Raw genomic sequence first — 16,834 nt, forward strand, 5'->3', positions numbered from 1 at the left:
CTATGAGGCTGATTGGTCCAGTAGTTTGCGCAATTACCTGTAGACTTACACACACACACACACACACACACACACACAACCAAACCAAACACACAATCCATTCTAGACTTAACAATAAAAAGGTGATTGTTGGATTTACATTCAACTGGCAACCAAAAATATGACAGTTGAATGCTGTTTAATATTGGAGAACTGCCATAGTTACTGCCATTATATAATTGCAGTTAAGTGGAAAGGAGCAGTGTTTCCCTCTACCAAAATCATGTATTTTAGTAGATCTGAGCTTGTTGCATTGACATGATCATGACTAGCATATTGCTGCTGGATATGTCAGTGCTCTCAGCCAGAGATGCAGCTGTTGGGCTATCTTTCCTCAACCTATAGAGGCCATTATAAGACATAGGATTTGAGAAAAGAACAGTGGTTACATGTGGTAACTCTAGTACTACAATCACAGACAAGTCCCTGAACTTTAAAGGATGTGTCTCAGCTAGTTTTTTGATCTATTCTTGTTGAAATTGGAAGCAGGATGTCATCTGTGCAAGTGCCCTTGAAGCTATCGTGTCTTATTTTCTTCTACACCTGCTAAAAGGCAAGATGCACCGTGCAACTGGTATTTGAGTTGCTACAATGTATGTGTTGATGGAGATGAACCAGTTTCCCCTTTAAGGCTTTGAGCCACGAAGTTCACCATGCCTCAGACTAACCTTTGTACTGAATGCACAGTGCTGAAACTGATACTAATCTTCTGGACTGACTCTCTGAAGGATGGCAAACATGCAAAGTTTCCTAAATGTCAAAGTGTTCCTGTAATAATCAAAAAGATTTTCAATGATTTTCTCAGAGAACTGTGGGTAATATGAACTCAGACACCCTGACTGACTAATTAGGCCCAAGGTGTCCTCAGCTATGTCAGTAGAAAACAGGTCATGTTTTGGAAACACAAGCCTCATTTCTCCTGACGAACTTTCCATGATGTGGAGGAGGGAGGGCACAATCATTAGTTGGAGTTAATATTCCCTCTTGTTTGTTTTGGAATTGATATTTTTGGTTTTACTTTCATTGCATGTCAAAAATAAGAGAGTGCAGAATGCCCCTACAATGTTAATTGTGGAAAATAGCAATACTCTTTTCACTGATATCTCTGAACTGACAGCTGAAACTACATTGCATGGTGTATCTTCTTAAAATTGATCTCATAATGTTTGCCAAAGGTACCACAAGAAGTCTTGGTTTGTCAGTCTACACAGCTCTGTAATTCCATTCCTATGAGACTTTGAGGACGGCAGTGATATCGCGATGGAACAGGAAGTTCAGATATGGACCCTATCTGGCGCCTCAAAGACTACTCTACCCCAACCTGGGATGTAAAGGATCCCGAATATGACATGACCCCATGTCTGTGGTGACAGCGTAACATGATGATCGCAAACTTCAAAACACGCTCCACAACATAACTTAAATCACTGATGGCCTCGCACCACCTGACAGAGCACTGATGTGGGTTCCTATGACGTTATCGAGCTGCTACAGAACACAACAGGATGTTGTTAGAATCAGTGAAGTAGAAAAAATAGACACAACTGCATCAACAAATTTGTCTCGGACTACGATTGGCTAATTTGAAAAGGTAGAGCGTCAATCCATCCTAATGTCCAAGTATTTTGTATTGATCACCCAAAGAATTTATACCAGCTATTTCTAAGTGACCTTTGTAGCTTTTGGGAAACTCAACAGCCCATGATGGCAGTGACTGACACCTCATTAACCCACCACAACCTCGTGAGGGCCAACACACCAAAGTATCTGTTTCTTTGTATCGTTTGTCCAAATCGTGTGGGTGCTCGCTGCCCTCAGAATAACTACCAGGGGTCAGAGTGTTGAGTGAGTTGACAGTAAATGAAACACACAAACACATATATAAACACACTTACATGCACACAAGTGCAGACAACAACACCCCATTAGCTCTGGCGAGTTGTAGGCGACACCCCAGGGGATTTGTCTGTATGAGTGCCACAGCTTGAGTGCTTTCATGGCTTCAAGTTCAGGGCCGTAAAGCCCCCAAAGCCTTTAGGTGGAAACATGCATTGGATGTTACTGCCTTGTCCACATTTATCATGCATATTTATACCTTTCTGAAGACAGTTTGGATAATTAATACCGTGATCATTAAGTCTAAATAAAATTGAAAGCATGAGCTTTTGGTTTTCTCCTTTATCTTAACTAACCCTAACCCTAACCCACACCGAGCACCACACAAAAGAAACCTTACAGATCTGTAAGGATGTCCTTAGATACAGTGGTGCTCAGAGCTCAAGGCTAACATCAGCATGCTAATGTGCTTACAGTGGCAATGCTAAAATGCTGATAATTTGGAGGTGTAAACTTTAACATGTTCATCATCTTGGCTTAGCATTATTGAATTCTACAATTTTCTAATTGCCTCTAAACGCAAATTAGTGTATTGGAAACCATAATATTTGTGATGATGGTGCTGTGAAGATCCCCAAATTCATCCTTTGGGAAGCATGGATATCTGTACCAAGATTTATTGATTCCATCCAAATGTTTTTGTTAAGATTTTAAATTATAAACAATTATAAATAATAATATCAATAATAATAATAAACACCACAAACTCATAGTAACTCTTGAGGAAAAAGTCGAAGGATGGTCAAAGTCAATAGGATTCATACTTTAGGGACCATGAACAATGCACCAAATGTCAAGGCAATGAATCTAATGGACCAAATTGGTGGACCAGCCTGCCAACTAATGGACAGAATGACTTTGCCATCAGAGCCTTGCTGCTAGTCTGACTGAAAAAATGTTTTGTTCTGTTCAGAGATGTGGTCTATTTGTCATGAGGATGCACCATGAAAGATTATATACTGTAAAGTAAAATTATTTTTAATTCATCTTACATTCATTCTATTACAAAGAGAAACATTTTGGATTCTCCAGTTAAGGGTCATTACAAGCCCAGGTCTGAATGAGGAGCTGGACTATGTGCCATATCTGAAAAAAAAATTGTTGTTATGAAATAGTGTTACAGCTTGCCTGAATGTGTGCCCAATCACCTCACTGATTGCACCTGTGAACATTTGATACCCCGATTGCTCTGCATCTGACATCAACCTTGGTATATCTGTGAGCTACCACATTTATTAAAAGCTTTTTGCAAAACAGTGTGCCTCTGTATTTTTTTGGTAATGACTTACTGAAAAAGCAAATTACAAGTCTAACATCTCCCTCTATTTTTGGTTCTTTGTCCTTGGATCCAAAGAGCAGCTGTTTTCCATACCCACACATGAAGTAGCACTCCTCAACCAAAACATTTTATAGATGTTTCAATTTATATTTTGTTGCATTATGGCAACCATGCCCCACGTGCTTGCTCTTCGTTGTTTACTGTAAAAGTTTAGTGCTCTCTAGTAATACTCATATTCTGTTATTCATACAAGATTTTAAAAAGTAAAGCCACAGCATAACAGCTATGTAGAACACAATTATAGTGAATTCCTGTCTCTCACGAATACTGACATTCCCAGCAAACCGAGTCTTGCCTTACACAAGGAAATAGTGTTTCCCTGTTGACGGTTGAATGACAGTGAGGCAGGGGCCTTTCGGGACATGTGTTCACTTGTGTGTATCATTGTTAGTTCATCTGAGTGCAACGTGTAATCTAATCAGAGTACCACACTCATGTTTTGTGCTATGCATTTACTTCGACATCTCTGCTCAATGAGAATGAAATGGAACAAATTTCCACAAAATGTTAATGGTAGATTCAAGGGTTGTACTCATAAAGCTTCCTAGTACAAAGGTCCAAGTGTCAACATTAAAAAAAAATAAATAAATGAATTACAATGATGATATTTTCTAAATAATTCCCTCTCTCTCTCAATATTTGCGAGGCAGTGTATGTTTTAAATGCTTGTGAATATGGCCCCAAGCTTATTACAACTGTGTGTGTGTGTGTGTGTGTGTGTGTGCGCGTACATGTGCCTATCAGTGGTGACAGACCCTTGAATCATGAAAGTACAACTAAGAGGTGAAGAAATATATGGTTGAGTTATTCAAAATGTATGCCAGCGTTCTGCATATGCATTACTTACAGAAGCAGTGCATGTAGGCCAGTGTGTGTGTGTGTGTGTGTGTGTGTGTGAGGCAGTTTGTAATCAGCTGTCAAAGTGGGCTCTGTCCCCATCGCTGCAGTAGAGAGCATAGTGGGTGTTGGGTGGTGTAAAGCTCTTAGGTCCACTCTGCACGCTGATCTGTGTACCAGCAGCAGCAGTAGTGGAGAACGGACGGGACGGACATTCAACCGGCATTCCCACAGTAAATAGACTAGCTGTGTTTTGTCAGCTGTAAGCATGGTGCTGTGAGTGTGTGTGTGAGTCATTTTGTGAGTTTGGTTTGCCTGCTTTAAGACTCCAGTGACGATATTTGGAACCAATTAAAGGTAAGACCTGAAACTGATCAATATCTAATCAATATGAATTGACAGCAATACCTACTACTATTCAATGCTATTGCTGTCACTGCTGTTAATGGGAAATTCTAATAGCAGGATGTACAAATGACCACTGACCAAACGAATATTAAAATTGCACTAATGATTTGTTTGTAATGATTACAGTATTTTTTTTATTTTGTTTTGTTTTGGGTTTTTTTGTTTTGTTTGTTCATATACACCAGGGATAGGGACTGCTCAGAATACTCAGAATGATACTATATGAAAAGACAAGTGTTGACAATCCAAAATAAAAAAAAAGACATAACTTTAAAGAAGTGCAAACACACACACACACACACACACACATACACACACACACACACACACACACATATATATATATACATAATGTCACAACTGAAGTAAATAAATTAAATTAACAGAGGAACTGCTCGTCCCCTATTCCACCTCTTAACTCCTTAGAGCTGGTGACCAATCACTGCAGTCTATTTCACGCTAAAAACCAAATGTCATCAAGCATTTTCAATCGTGGGCCCAAAAGTGTGGATCAGTTCTTTTCTTTAGCCCTTTAATTGTCACAACTTTCATTTTGTTGTTTGCACAATGCTGCTTTTTTATGATTTTATCAAGATATTCTGTGCTTTTATTAATTGACTTATATTCTCTTCTTTGTCACTGTTTCTATTTTATAGTAATAGTTAATTCCTGAAAATTCCCATTTTCATTTAATCTCTTTGTAAAGCAATTTGGTTGTTGTTTGAAAATGTGCTCCATTAATAAACTTGAATTGACAATGTGCTAGACGTAGAGAGGACATACAGAGGACAGAGTTCAAAAGTCCTGAGAAAAGAAGCTTTTTGTGAGTCTATTTGTGTCCGATTAGTGACTGCAAAGATTTTAGCTGGAGTGTAGAAACAAAACAAAAAAAAAAAAAGAATAAAAGGAAAAGAAATAGAATTTGCACTATTATATGCAATAATGAAAGTTAGCTTACTATTTTATGCTTTAGTTCAGGACCTAGGATCAGGATATCTTTATCATTATCCCTGAGGTGCAATCTGTTGTGTAGTCTGCAGTATCATAAACACAAGGAATACAAGATGTACAGCATACAATAAATACTAAAACACAAATCACACTGGGTTAGTTCCAAAGAAAACAAAGCAAAAATCCATTAATTTTAGTTTATTTGAAGTGATGAAACAAGCATTTTTTTTTTTCTATGATGGTATTCAATATGTACAGTAATGGGTAGATGGTGGTTTATGGGAAAATGTTGCCGTGTATTTGCTTTCCACCAAATCTTTACACAACATAACTGAAACTTACAGTGCATGAAATGATAGAGATATGAAATTTGATCACATGTACTGGAAACATCATTAATGTCAAACTATTGCATTTTTGTCTATTAGTGTAGATATTGGGATGAACACTAGAATGCTATTACAAGGGTCGGGTTAGGCTCAAACCAAAAAACATTGTTATGAAAATGTATATCTTTTTTTGTATTGATTTATCATGTCTTCAATTTCATCAAAATAAAATTCCTCTGCTGCTTCCATGGGTTTATTGGTAGGGGCAAATGCACACTTTCTAAACATTGAGGATGAATTGTCCCCTGTATCCCAAATTCTATATAATGATGTTTTTCAAATAAAGGGATAATGGAATGCATTTTTAATTACTCCCTCCTATCAGATGTTAAAAATATTTGATCTTTAAAAGTTGATTTTTAATACATTTCACTAACTATGTGTGTTCACCCCCCTAAGGCTTGATTTGTTTTGTCCTCTCCGTGTTAGTACAGATGATTGAGCTGGGCCTCGCTGACGGCAGCCTGATCGACGAACTGATGGAGATCACGGCACAGAGCCTCAGTCAGCTGGAAATCCAGGAACATTTCAACATCATCAAGGAGATTGGCCGAGGGAAATACGGCAAAGTGCTGCTGGTCACGCATCGTTTCAGGGGTATGACTACAGTTTGATTTCTGATCTCTTTCAGTCAGGAATAACCTGTTAGCAATTTCTTTATCACCAGTAAGAGAAATATAATCAGATTCATAAAACCTTTTACACTAGCTGATCTGGTGCCCTTTTATTCCTAGGAAAAAAATAAAGAGTTTAATATTCTTTTGACCCACTGCCTGGGGTTAAAAAAAATAATCAAATAATAATAATAATCAAATTTCCTTGTTTCATATGTTTTACTTTTTGTAATTGTCAGCCCAGTCACAATTATGTGTAGGTGTGCTGAAATCCCACCCAAAATAAATTAGCATTCCAATTTACAAAATAAATAACTTTTCAAAACCTTCCAGGCACTTAGAAATTTATTGTTATTTATAGCGCACAAAGTTAAACTGGATAGGGAGCAAAGGAGAGACAAGAAAGGACTTTACAGAGCAATAACGGTGAATAGAAAAGTACTACTTGAAAGAAAAACATGAGACTGGTGGCTACACTTCTCTGAGGGGAGCATCATACTCTAGGCAAACCTAAGAGAAAAAGAATCCAAGCCAAAGTAGAGCAATGACAAAGGACAGAGCAGAACTCAGAGCACGAGCTGGCATGAGGCTGGCTGGCTCGAGGCCTGGAGGCTTGGAAAACCATTGGAATAAGGGGGCTGACCTGGGTGAAGTGTATAGTTGTAGAAAAGCCTTGCAGCTGTGTATTTTATAAATATTACAGTATACAGAAATTACCAAATATTAGCACAGTGTTCATAAGTATATGTATGCTAAATTTTGTTGGTAAGACAAAGAAGATGTGCATGAACAGTGATAATAATAGCCAAAGTTAAATATAAATAATCTGCAGGGACTCCCATGGCCTTGAAAGTGATGCCAAAAGCTTCGACTAAGCTGCAGGGCTTTCTGCGAGAGTACTGCATCTCCTTACACCTGTCCTGCCACCCCTGTATCGTGGGCCTCTTTGGCATTGCCTTCCAGTCTAATGAGCACTACTGCTTTGCCCAGGAGCTTGTGATTGGCAGGGACCTGTTTGCTGTCATCCAGCCAAAGGTGAGTCAAACACTGGCGAAACACAACTAAGACACTAAGACTAATGTCATGCTAATGGCTCTGTGAGGATGTATTTAGGTTCAGCGTGGTGCTTTGACATGAATGCTAATGTCAGCAAGCTGACCTGACCTGCCCCCGATTTCAACTGTCTGATTGTTCCAGGTGGGTATCCCAGAATCTTCGGTAAAACGTTGTGTCCTCCAGATCGCCAGTGCTTTGGAGTTCATCCACAGCCATGGCCTGGTCCATCGTGATGTGAAGCCTGAAAACATCCTCCTGCTGGACAATCACTGCTGCCAGGTCAAGCTGGCAGACTTTGGCCTAGCCCAGAAGAGAGGCACTCTGATACGCTTTATCACAGGAACCCTGCCCTACATGGCCCCAGAGCTTTGCACTGTGGCTCTAATGGAGGGCCAGAAAGAAGTGACCGCTCCACCACTTAGTGTGGAGCCAAGCCTGGACACCTGGGCATTCGGGGTGGTTATCTTCTGCATCCTTACGGGCTACTTTCCCTGGGAACGCTGCATGGACTCAGACGACTTCTACCAGGAGTTTGCAGACTGGTGCAGAATGGAGGACAGACCCTACACTGAGGAGGACATTCCTCCTTTGTGGCAAAGGTTCACTCCAGATGCCATGGAGATGTTTAGTAAGCTCCTGGCTCTGGATGTAGAAAAGAGGTGCACAGTGGGGGAGGTGAGAGTGTTTGTGGAGAAGGACTGGCTTAAGAAGGGACATGGCATTGGGCAGCAGCAGACAGCAGAGAAGGAAAAAGTCAGTGACTCCAGGAATAATCCAGAGCATGACAAAGTGGAGGTACAGTCTAATACTTAGTAAAAGACTGCATTTGTGTATAATCCATAGCTTCAATGTGCCAAGACATCACGTCAAATATACAACCATAGGTGCCTGGCATCAGACATGTGATTTGCAGTGATAAAACATATCGTGTTTACATCATGGTGACACATTTGTGTCCTAGAGACAATTTAAAAGACCATTTGAGAGGAAGATTCATACTGCAACATAAAGTTTGGTTGCTGGAGTTCCTGTGTTAGAAGGGCACTGCAGACCACCACCAGTTGAAACCTTTCCCAGTAAGAATTTCTTCAGTGTTCATAAGTTCAGGAGGTTTTTTTTAGCAGGAGCCAAATTACCCACAGAGGTCTCTTGCTCACCAAAACAAATGGAGTAGGTGATTCAAACCTGTAAAAAAAACTGAATAAAGGAGTTCTGCTTTACAAATCAGTGTTTTTCCCACCCTGTTTGGCATGTCTCAGCCAGCCCACTTGCCCAGCTCTTCTATACATATGCTCACCTATTTTAACTTAAAAGGGGGCTCATCTTGTTTTTTATCCAGATGTTCAGGAAGTTTTTATCATGAGCCAATTTATCCTGTTTGGCAATTTGTTAACCTAGCACCTGCTGATATGTGTTCACTTTTTTCTCTGACAACTTATGATCCAGATGTCAAGGATGTCTCAGACAGAAGCAGAATTATTTGCGGCGGTCTTGCCCTCCCCGCATGTGCCAGGTCACTTAAACCAGTGAACACTGAATAACGCAGCTATATACGTTAAAAATTCTGGGTTTTTCCAAAGCGGATGGGCTGCAAATTATGGTGGCCGTCGTGAAGAAGCGAAAACCTGAATGGCTGCATCTTGAGGTAGTTTTGGTTTGTCTGTTATGGGCCACTGTAGAAACATGGCAGTGCAACATGGACAAGGACCCACTTCCTATGTAGTAATAAATGACAGAACACAATTTTTATTTAATTTCAGGTAATTAATAAACCACTTAGTGTTAGTGGTAGGGCTAGAGTTAGGTTATTCTACTATATTCCACTTCAGCCAATAAATCTCCCTAAATCCTACACATTGGGTGTTTAAATGCATCTGTATTTATGAACCATGTTTTGTTTTGTTTTGTTTTGTTTTGTTTTGTTTTGTTTTGTTTTGTAATGACTGCTAAATCTGCATTGCTTTTTCAGAGTTGCTCCTCAGTATAACGGTCCTCTCAATCATTTTAAGTGCAACATACCGCAGTTGCAAATTCTGACTTTCTACCCAAGGTGGTGGTGTTGTGTAAAGTTTTCTCACAGAAGGCAGTGCAGTTCTCTGTGGGTGTCCCCACTGTAGTTGCACAAACTAATTATTATTGTTAAGAGTTTTAACAGTGAATTGCACATTTCAGTCATTTTAATACAGTATTACCTTTGATTTATATGATGTATTCTTGTCAGCTGTCTGTAGAATTAGCACATTCTGCCGATTACTTACAGGTAAACTCAATTGAAAACTTTTTCATAAATTTTACCCTCAACTGCAACACATCTTTTTGTCTGACATTTGGTATCACTTCAAGATGCATGTAAATAAATTACATATTAATCCACGCTTGCTAAGTTTGTAAATGTAAAGTTATATATGAGCTGAACTTTTTTGTTGTTATTTTATTATTATTTTATTGGTATTATTTGTATTTAGATTTTATAATTAAATGTTTGAGCAAAAAATAGAAATAGGTAGGTAATATAAGTCTGATATAATAAAAACAAAGACAAAAATAATAATAAATATATTTAAAAGCTTCCTAGTGTACACAGCAGGCTAATTTCTGTAAACATATTCCCCACACAGTTCGCATGACCGTTGTATCACTGCTCATAATGCTGCCAGGCTGTGAGAGCATGCAGATGGAAAAGAAAGAAAAAAATAAAAATCATGCATCCAACCACTTAGTGTTGCTCTTTTCATCCACTCTTGTGCAGATATCATATCGCCGTCTTTGAAGTTGGAGCCATGGCCTGTGTTACATCTCTGTGTCTATCTTACTCAGTTTTTATCCCCCCGTCTCACCTACTTCACTGATCTTCTTCAGCCCCTTTACATTTTATAATCTCTTGACAATCTGCTACAGCTGGCTCTCCACTGATGGATGTCCAGCTTTTGTTGGAGTGTACAGGATGTCACAGGTGCTTTCAGACCCAAACTTGGCCCGGTGCCTAAACCTGCTTGGCCCCCCTCATGCTTTACAGCATATTTAGGGCATTACACTAACCAGAGTCATCTTTCAGCCAACCCCTGTGCCTGACTGCACATCCAGGCCTGTTATACAAATACTAATACAGCCAAGTAAAACTGAACACGAAGCCCCCTGTGCTGGTATTCACACATAAAGTAACAGACCCAGTGATTAAAAACACTGAAACAATGTTTTGCATGCCGATTCTGTGTAACACAGCTTTACAACCCGTGTATTAATCTTGTGGACTTTAAAAAATATTGCTTTACAAAAAAAACGTTAAAATATATATTCTGAAGGTGTTGCAGTACATGTTTCTGCGTATTTTTCAGAGATTGTACTCTAAGTAGCAGACCCAACAGATAAGCAAAGTCTCATTTCCACGAAGCTACATCTACACGAGAATCTTATCACATGATTTCCTTTGCATGCCAAATAAAGATTGCTACATGCTGTTATGACAGACACTGTGGTCATGGACTTCCCCCTTTATCTCTTATACAAGACGTAAGACGCATTGTGACAGATAGATAAGTCCTTGAAAGGGCCATTTTCTGGCCCTTTTGATGCCCAGGGCCAATGGTTCCCAGCCAGGGGTGGTTTTGCAGGCACTCGAGCATACCTGGAAAGATTGTGGATTAACTTAATTATGATTTAATAATTTGCTAATGCTTTATCTGTTAATTTGAAGCTTTAACAAGACCAAACTTTTGTTGTCGGCTTTTAAAAACCTCTGGTTCTGGTGCTTATCTTCCTCCAGCAGGACTCTTAAATTGTCTTTTTAACCCTTTTATTCATCAGTAAGCTTCATCCAATGAAGTGTTCATTTATTAATCATTTAGATTTACAGCTGCAATTTTTTTTATTAAAACTATCTGTAATGACCCTTTATTTATTATTTAGTACCAATTATAACTGCAAACACAATGGCTGATTATAATGAGAGAGCCATTAGCATTTAGTAACATTACCAGTACTCCAACCAACTCAATAGAAAAAATTAGCAATTCACTTGAAGCCACAATTAACTTTTAAGTATTTATTACAGCTGTGTTTTACTATATTCTAACTCATTATCTGTTCATACCTCAGCCTCCACTGACTCCATAGTCATTAACACATATATATTTAAAAAAAACTCTACCTACCTACAACTACATTAGCCTCCTGAGTGTTTGGCTGGTATGCACTTTTAATTTATCCCAGCTATTTAGGATAAGTAGGACTTGATAATATGGCATAAATAATGAATCACTGTGTTTAAACAGTAAGGGGAAGAAAAAATGATGTCCTCATGTGGGGATGATGGGTTCTTTTAAACAACCACAAATGCCTAACAAAGTATAACATTATTAATTTCAATGCCTGAACATAGCTCTGCAAAATTTGAAATGTTGCAGCATAATTACAAGCCTTGGAATTTGTTAGTTTTTTTTAAATCTATGAATTTTCATTGCTTTATATTCCAAGTTATGAATGTTCTTTTGTCTGAAGGAGCAGTCTGTCATGCCTGCTAGGCCTGTGTGAAATGCTGCAATAATACAGCAATATAGTCCCTGTGGGTGAAGAGTGTGTGTGTGTGTGTGTGTGTGTGTGTGTGCGTGTGTGTGTGTGTGCGTGTGTGTGTGCGCGTGCACACAGGCTACTCCAGGTGCCATTGTCTCCTTTTTCTCACAATGCAGAGTGATTGAGAACACCTGTGCTTAATCTGTTGATTGGGAGCCTGCAGTAAGGACTAAATAAGCAAACAGTTGGAGCCAGTGGGCCAGCTGGGGTGTGTGTGTGCTGTTGTTTGACTAAAGACTGAAGCAACTAGTGTTGTAGTGCTCCAAAATCAGTCATCTTCACTCTCTTTAGGGGGGCAGGTGTTAAACATTTGGTTGAGCTTATTTACAAAACTTTCCAACATTAATTGTAAACTTAGTGCTGCTTTCTTTGTTTTGAAAGAAAGTAGTTTTTGTCACATATTTGAGGAATTTATTGCCTTTTTTTTCTGTAAATACATCAGACCTTATGTCTATACACTCATTTCCCGTTGCCTTTTTCCTTTTGCCCCAGTTTCATTTTTGTTGTTACTACCCTCATACCCTGAGCCTGATCGGGGAGTGCAAGAGACAGTAATAAAATCCCAATGTCCTCAAATGTGTACCTTGTAATTAAAGGCATCTTAGTTTGTTGCTTTTGCCAAATTTGCTCCAGTTTGTATTTCTAACAATATGTGATCTTTGTTCATTCACACACACACTATTCCAGTTATGAGCATCCTCGTTTTGATTATATTCGAGGTACGGTGTTACAAGTAATGAGGTTATTGGTGTGTCTGCATATGTGATTTAAACATTATCAGGTTTTCAACTGTGCAAAGGGGATCTTTATCTCCACATCTCCTCTGTCATTCCCTCACTGACTGAGAAACAGACATTACACACAATCACACTTTCACTAAATGCACTTTTTGTTCAAACATTGATTTTTTTTCCCTTCATAATAAAGCTTAAAGTGCCCTTACAATATAACAATAATTCAAAAAAGTAAAGTACTAAATGAATTAGGGCACTAGACTTCATTATGACTTTGTGACATTTTTACCCCCTTTCTTTCTGGCCTGTGGCATGCTCGATGAACAACTAGCTCACCTATGCATTAAAACTGCTCTGCTGCTTTTGTTTTCTAACATTTCTCAACTGGGTTGGGAGATTTCCACACACAGTGACAACAATAATTTATATTTCCATTTAAAACCTGAATGATTATTGTGTAATTTATTACTGTTATGTGTGGAGCATGTGTTAACACAAAAGGCCATATATATTATGAAGTCACATGTTACCAGTTTGGATTACATCACAGAACCCGTAGCGTCCTCTTCGCACTGTTCTTCTGTCTCTCTTCACCCCTTTACTTACATACACACACACACACACACACGTACAGGCACACACAAGGCTGTAGACAACATATCCAGGTTTTCATGATGACACCATATACACAGGAGCACTATAAATAATATCATATTGTTTGTTATGGAATATCACCACAACTGGGACCTTTCTCCCTGCTGAGGGCTCGTCTGTCTGTCACCTCCATAAAAAGCCACCATGAGGTGGCTGAAGAAACTTCAATCAACACTGTTTGTACAAATGATGACAACAAAAGCCGTAGCCAGCAGAGGAGACAGATCAGAGTGTCCAAGATGAATATGTATAACATGATTCAACTGTTCAAGAGTCCCTTTATTTGTTTGTTTGTTTTTTCAGAATATTAAAAATGTGTTTAAAATTTGTAACAATGCTTCTGAAATCCCATACTTTAAAGATGATAGAATAAAGATTAAAACTGACATTCATATTAAGTAAAATGCCTCGAATGTCCCCTAGAAAGAAACATCTCATATCCTGATTGACTTTTTGTCACTGATAATCCATGATGGCATACACTATAATTTCTAATTGCTTAAATATTACTGTGCACACCATAAAATGCATCATAAAATAGGGAGTTGCCTCATTTTCTCTGTTGCCTTTCACAAGTCTTTCTACTTATTGTTTATTACCATCCAAGTACAGCAATCTAATTGAAGTTGGTTCTATATGCTACTGCTGATTGTTGTCTCGCTCCAGAGCAGCAGATTTGATGAGCCCAATCAAGCATCATTGGACACAGCTGTGCACATAAAAGCAGCAGCAGTCAGTCTTTGGTTGGCAGACCTCCTCACCAATCTTTTGCAGTCTTCATTTTTTGCAGCAAAGCACATTTTCATTCATCCACTCCCCACACAACCGACTCTGTAGAGAAATCAGACAAATTTGTGCAATTTGTCTATTTTGTTTGGATTACTTTTAGTTAATCAGTTTCATTGGTCAGTTTTACCTGTGTGTCTCCCTCTTTTGTCCATCCTAAAAGCGGGTTCTGGACAGTGTGTAAGTGCAGATCATTACGTACCACCAACACATTATGCTATGTTAAAGGGATATTTCTCATTTTTGGAAGTGGGGTTGTGTTTGGTACCAATCCATAGACAATAAATTAGAAACAGTATATTTCCGATGGCATGCTCCTTGTTTGGAAAAACAGGAGTCTGACATGGAAGCTAAGCAATGTACTGCTGCAGAGGAGTCCGCTACAAAATGTATTTTACCTACCCCCCAAAAAAATCAATTCTTATTAGTTCAAGTCTGCACTGTATTACTAGTGTTTTTGATTGCTCTAGCTTTATGTCAGACAGTGGTTACCAATGCAAAAAATAAGTTGCTGTAAACAATGGGTCTACCACTGCATCAATCAGTTAGCTTGTGTTATTTTGGCTTTAAAATGTTATGTTGGGATTCAGCAAAGTCATACTAAAACACAAACTAACAGACTGATCAGAACAGAAGCATTAGTAGGCAAGCAGCTCCAGTGTTCAACACACTAAAATCGTGTTTTTTTCTGAAAGGAGTGGTGGCTTTGATGAGAGCATAGCTGGAGAACTGTAGCCATTAAAAGCTTCCCTGCTGAATCAAAATGTCTGAGGGAAAGATGAAGCGGTGAAAATACTTTTAATAGAGTGTACACTTAAACTAATATGGATTTTTTTTAGGTAGGATATGTTTTGGGTGGTTAAAATATTTTTGTGGCTGAACCCATCCGAAGTGTTGGACTCCAGTCTGCTTCTCCAAACTTGTGGCATGCTGACTGCCATCTATGTTATACACTGACAGCGGATAAGCACCCATCATTTCACAAATTTCTTTGACAAGGTAATGTACCAGCTGACATTTTCATTCATATAAACAATGGTATTCTTTGAAAAAATCTATGTATATATTAAAAATACTAAGATTATTGGGGAAAATGACAGCAGTATGATCCTTCAGTGCCTAGATGAATGAGGGTCAGAGGAGACAAGGATTTCTCAGATCACTGCATCAGCCAGAATGCTGACCAGCTGCTGCTTTGTCATCAAAAGATCATTTCTGCTTTCAACAAATAGGATTTCTTATTAGAATCTTACAAATTCAACAAAACAACACAATGCATACACCCTCTGGTCATGCTAGGCCTCATGGGCCACTTCCATGAAGAAGTGGCACCTGAGACTTAATGAAAACATTACCTCTTTGACTTACAAATCACTGTATCTATTTAAGCTTCAGCCACACATCAGACTTAAATCCGACATCATGATCCCTCAGCAAGGCCTCTGACAGCAAGCCTGGGCATGATGTTTACATATCATACAAGGGCTGCTGCTTACAAATTAGTCCCTTTGGTAGTATCGTTGGCTCTGTGATCTCAGTGGCCCTTGGCTAACTCCTGACTAAACATGTGAGGCTCTAGCAGGTCTGTGGCTCTCTTAAAAGCAGCACCAGTGTGTCTGTCAGTCCCTTACGGATGGCTTTACTCATGTTAACATTTGTAGAGAGCAGCTGCTTTCTCCCCATGTCTCGACCACTGGGGGGAAATGTTAAGTGTATTAAGTATGCACAAGTAATTATAGAGAATGTTCAAGTGCATGGAGATGAAACTGTATTCGAAATGTTCAGAGCAGAGCCAGAGTGTTTTTGGCTTTGTGTGGTAAATGCCGAGAAAGTTCACAACAGTGCAATAATAATAATTCAACAAACTAAAATATAGAAAATAAAAATAATCAGAAAGCTATAAATTGCATTGTTAAAAATAAGACCAGCAGGGAATTGCAAGCAATTTTGAGTCCCTCCACAAATGATGTCTTGTGAAGAAAACGGCTTATTGTGCTGTGTATCAAACTATATATGACATATATAACATACAGTTTGATACTCAACATCTAAGCCATTTCCAAAACTCTTAGTCTCTTAGGCATCATCAGACACAAGTACAGGATAAGTCTTTTAAGTATTAACACAAAGAATCTAATATGTATGTATATAAGTGCTGTTAACACAAGGGACACAATGCCACATTATACAGTAATTGCAACATAGCTTATGCTATGATGCACTGACTGAATTTAATTCTGAAGTTAATGAAATACAATATACATCATCTTTACAAGAACTTAAAAAAGAAAAGCAAATTATATAACACACCATGAAAGAGATCATATAAAGATTTTTTTTTGTTTTGTTTTTGTATGGTTGAATTAAGTTAAATGAACAACACATACGCTTTTGTTGAAAACACTAACAATTAAAAAAACAACAACATTGAAATTATGACATTTTTGCATGTTATATAAGAAGATGATAACAATCTTATATCTGTGTGGTAAATATAAAGTTGCAGCAGTACTGGGAGATAGTTAGCTTATCCCAGCACCAAAGGTGGGACCAAGTCATTGT

At 38.5% G+C, this 16,834-nt stretch overlaps 1 protein-coding gene across 1 annotated transcript; it reads left to right on the plus strand.

Moving 5' to 3' along the window:
* The first annotated feature begins 6,293 nt into the window (after positions 1 to 6,293).
* si:dkey-8e10.3 (serine/threonine-protein kinase SBK1) lies at positions 6,294 to 8,342 on the plus strand. The gene is made up of 3 exons (XM_042492688.1): positions 6,294 to 6,456; positions 7,306 to 7,508; positions 7,671 to 8,342. The coding sequence occupies exons 1-3, from the start codon at positions 6,294 to 6,296 to the stop codon at positions 8,340 to 8,342; spliced, it is 1,038 nt and encodes a 345-aa protein (XP_042348622.1).
* Positions 8,343 to 16,834: the final 8,492 nt, after the last annotated feature.

Source organism: Plectropomus leopardus, chromosome 8 (genome assembly GCF_008729295.1).
Source record: "Plectropomus leopardus isolate mb chromosome 8, YSFRI_Pleo_2.0, whole genome shotgun sequence".
Lineage (NCBI taxonomy): Eukaryota > Metazoa > Chordata > Actinopteri > Perciformes > Serranidae > Plectropomus > Plectropomus leopardus.

Bases quoted from the DNA above. Each gene is read 5' to 3' on its own strand.
- si:dkey-8e10.3 (XM_042492688.1), top strand. From the start codon at position 6,294: ATGATTGAGCTGGGCCTCGCTGACGGCAGCCTGATCGACGAACTGATG. The intron at 6,457-7,305 runs GTATGACTACAG...AATAATCTGCAG, and splicing joins GGTCACGCATCGTTTCAGGG to GGACTCCCATGGCCTTGAAA. The intron at 7,509-7,670 runs GTGAGTCAAACA...TGATTGTTCCAG, and splicing joins TTGCTGTCATCCAGCCAAAG to GTGGGTATCCCAGAATCTTC.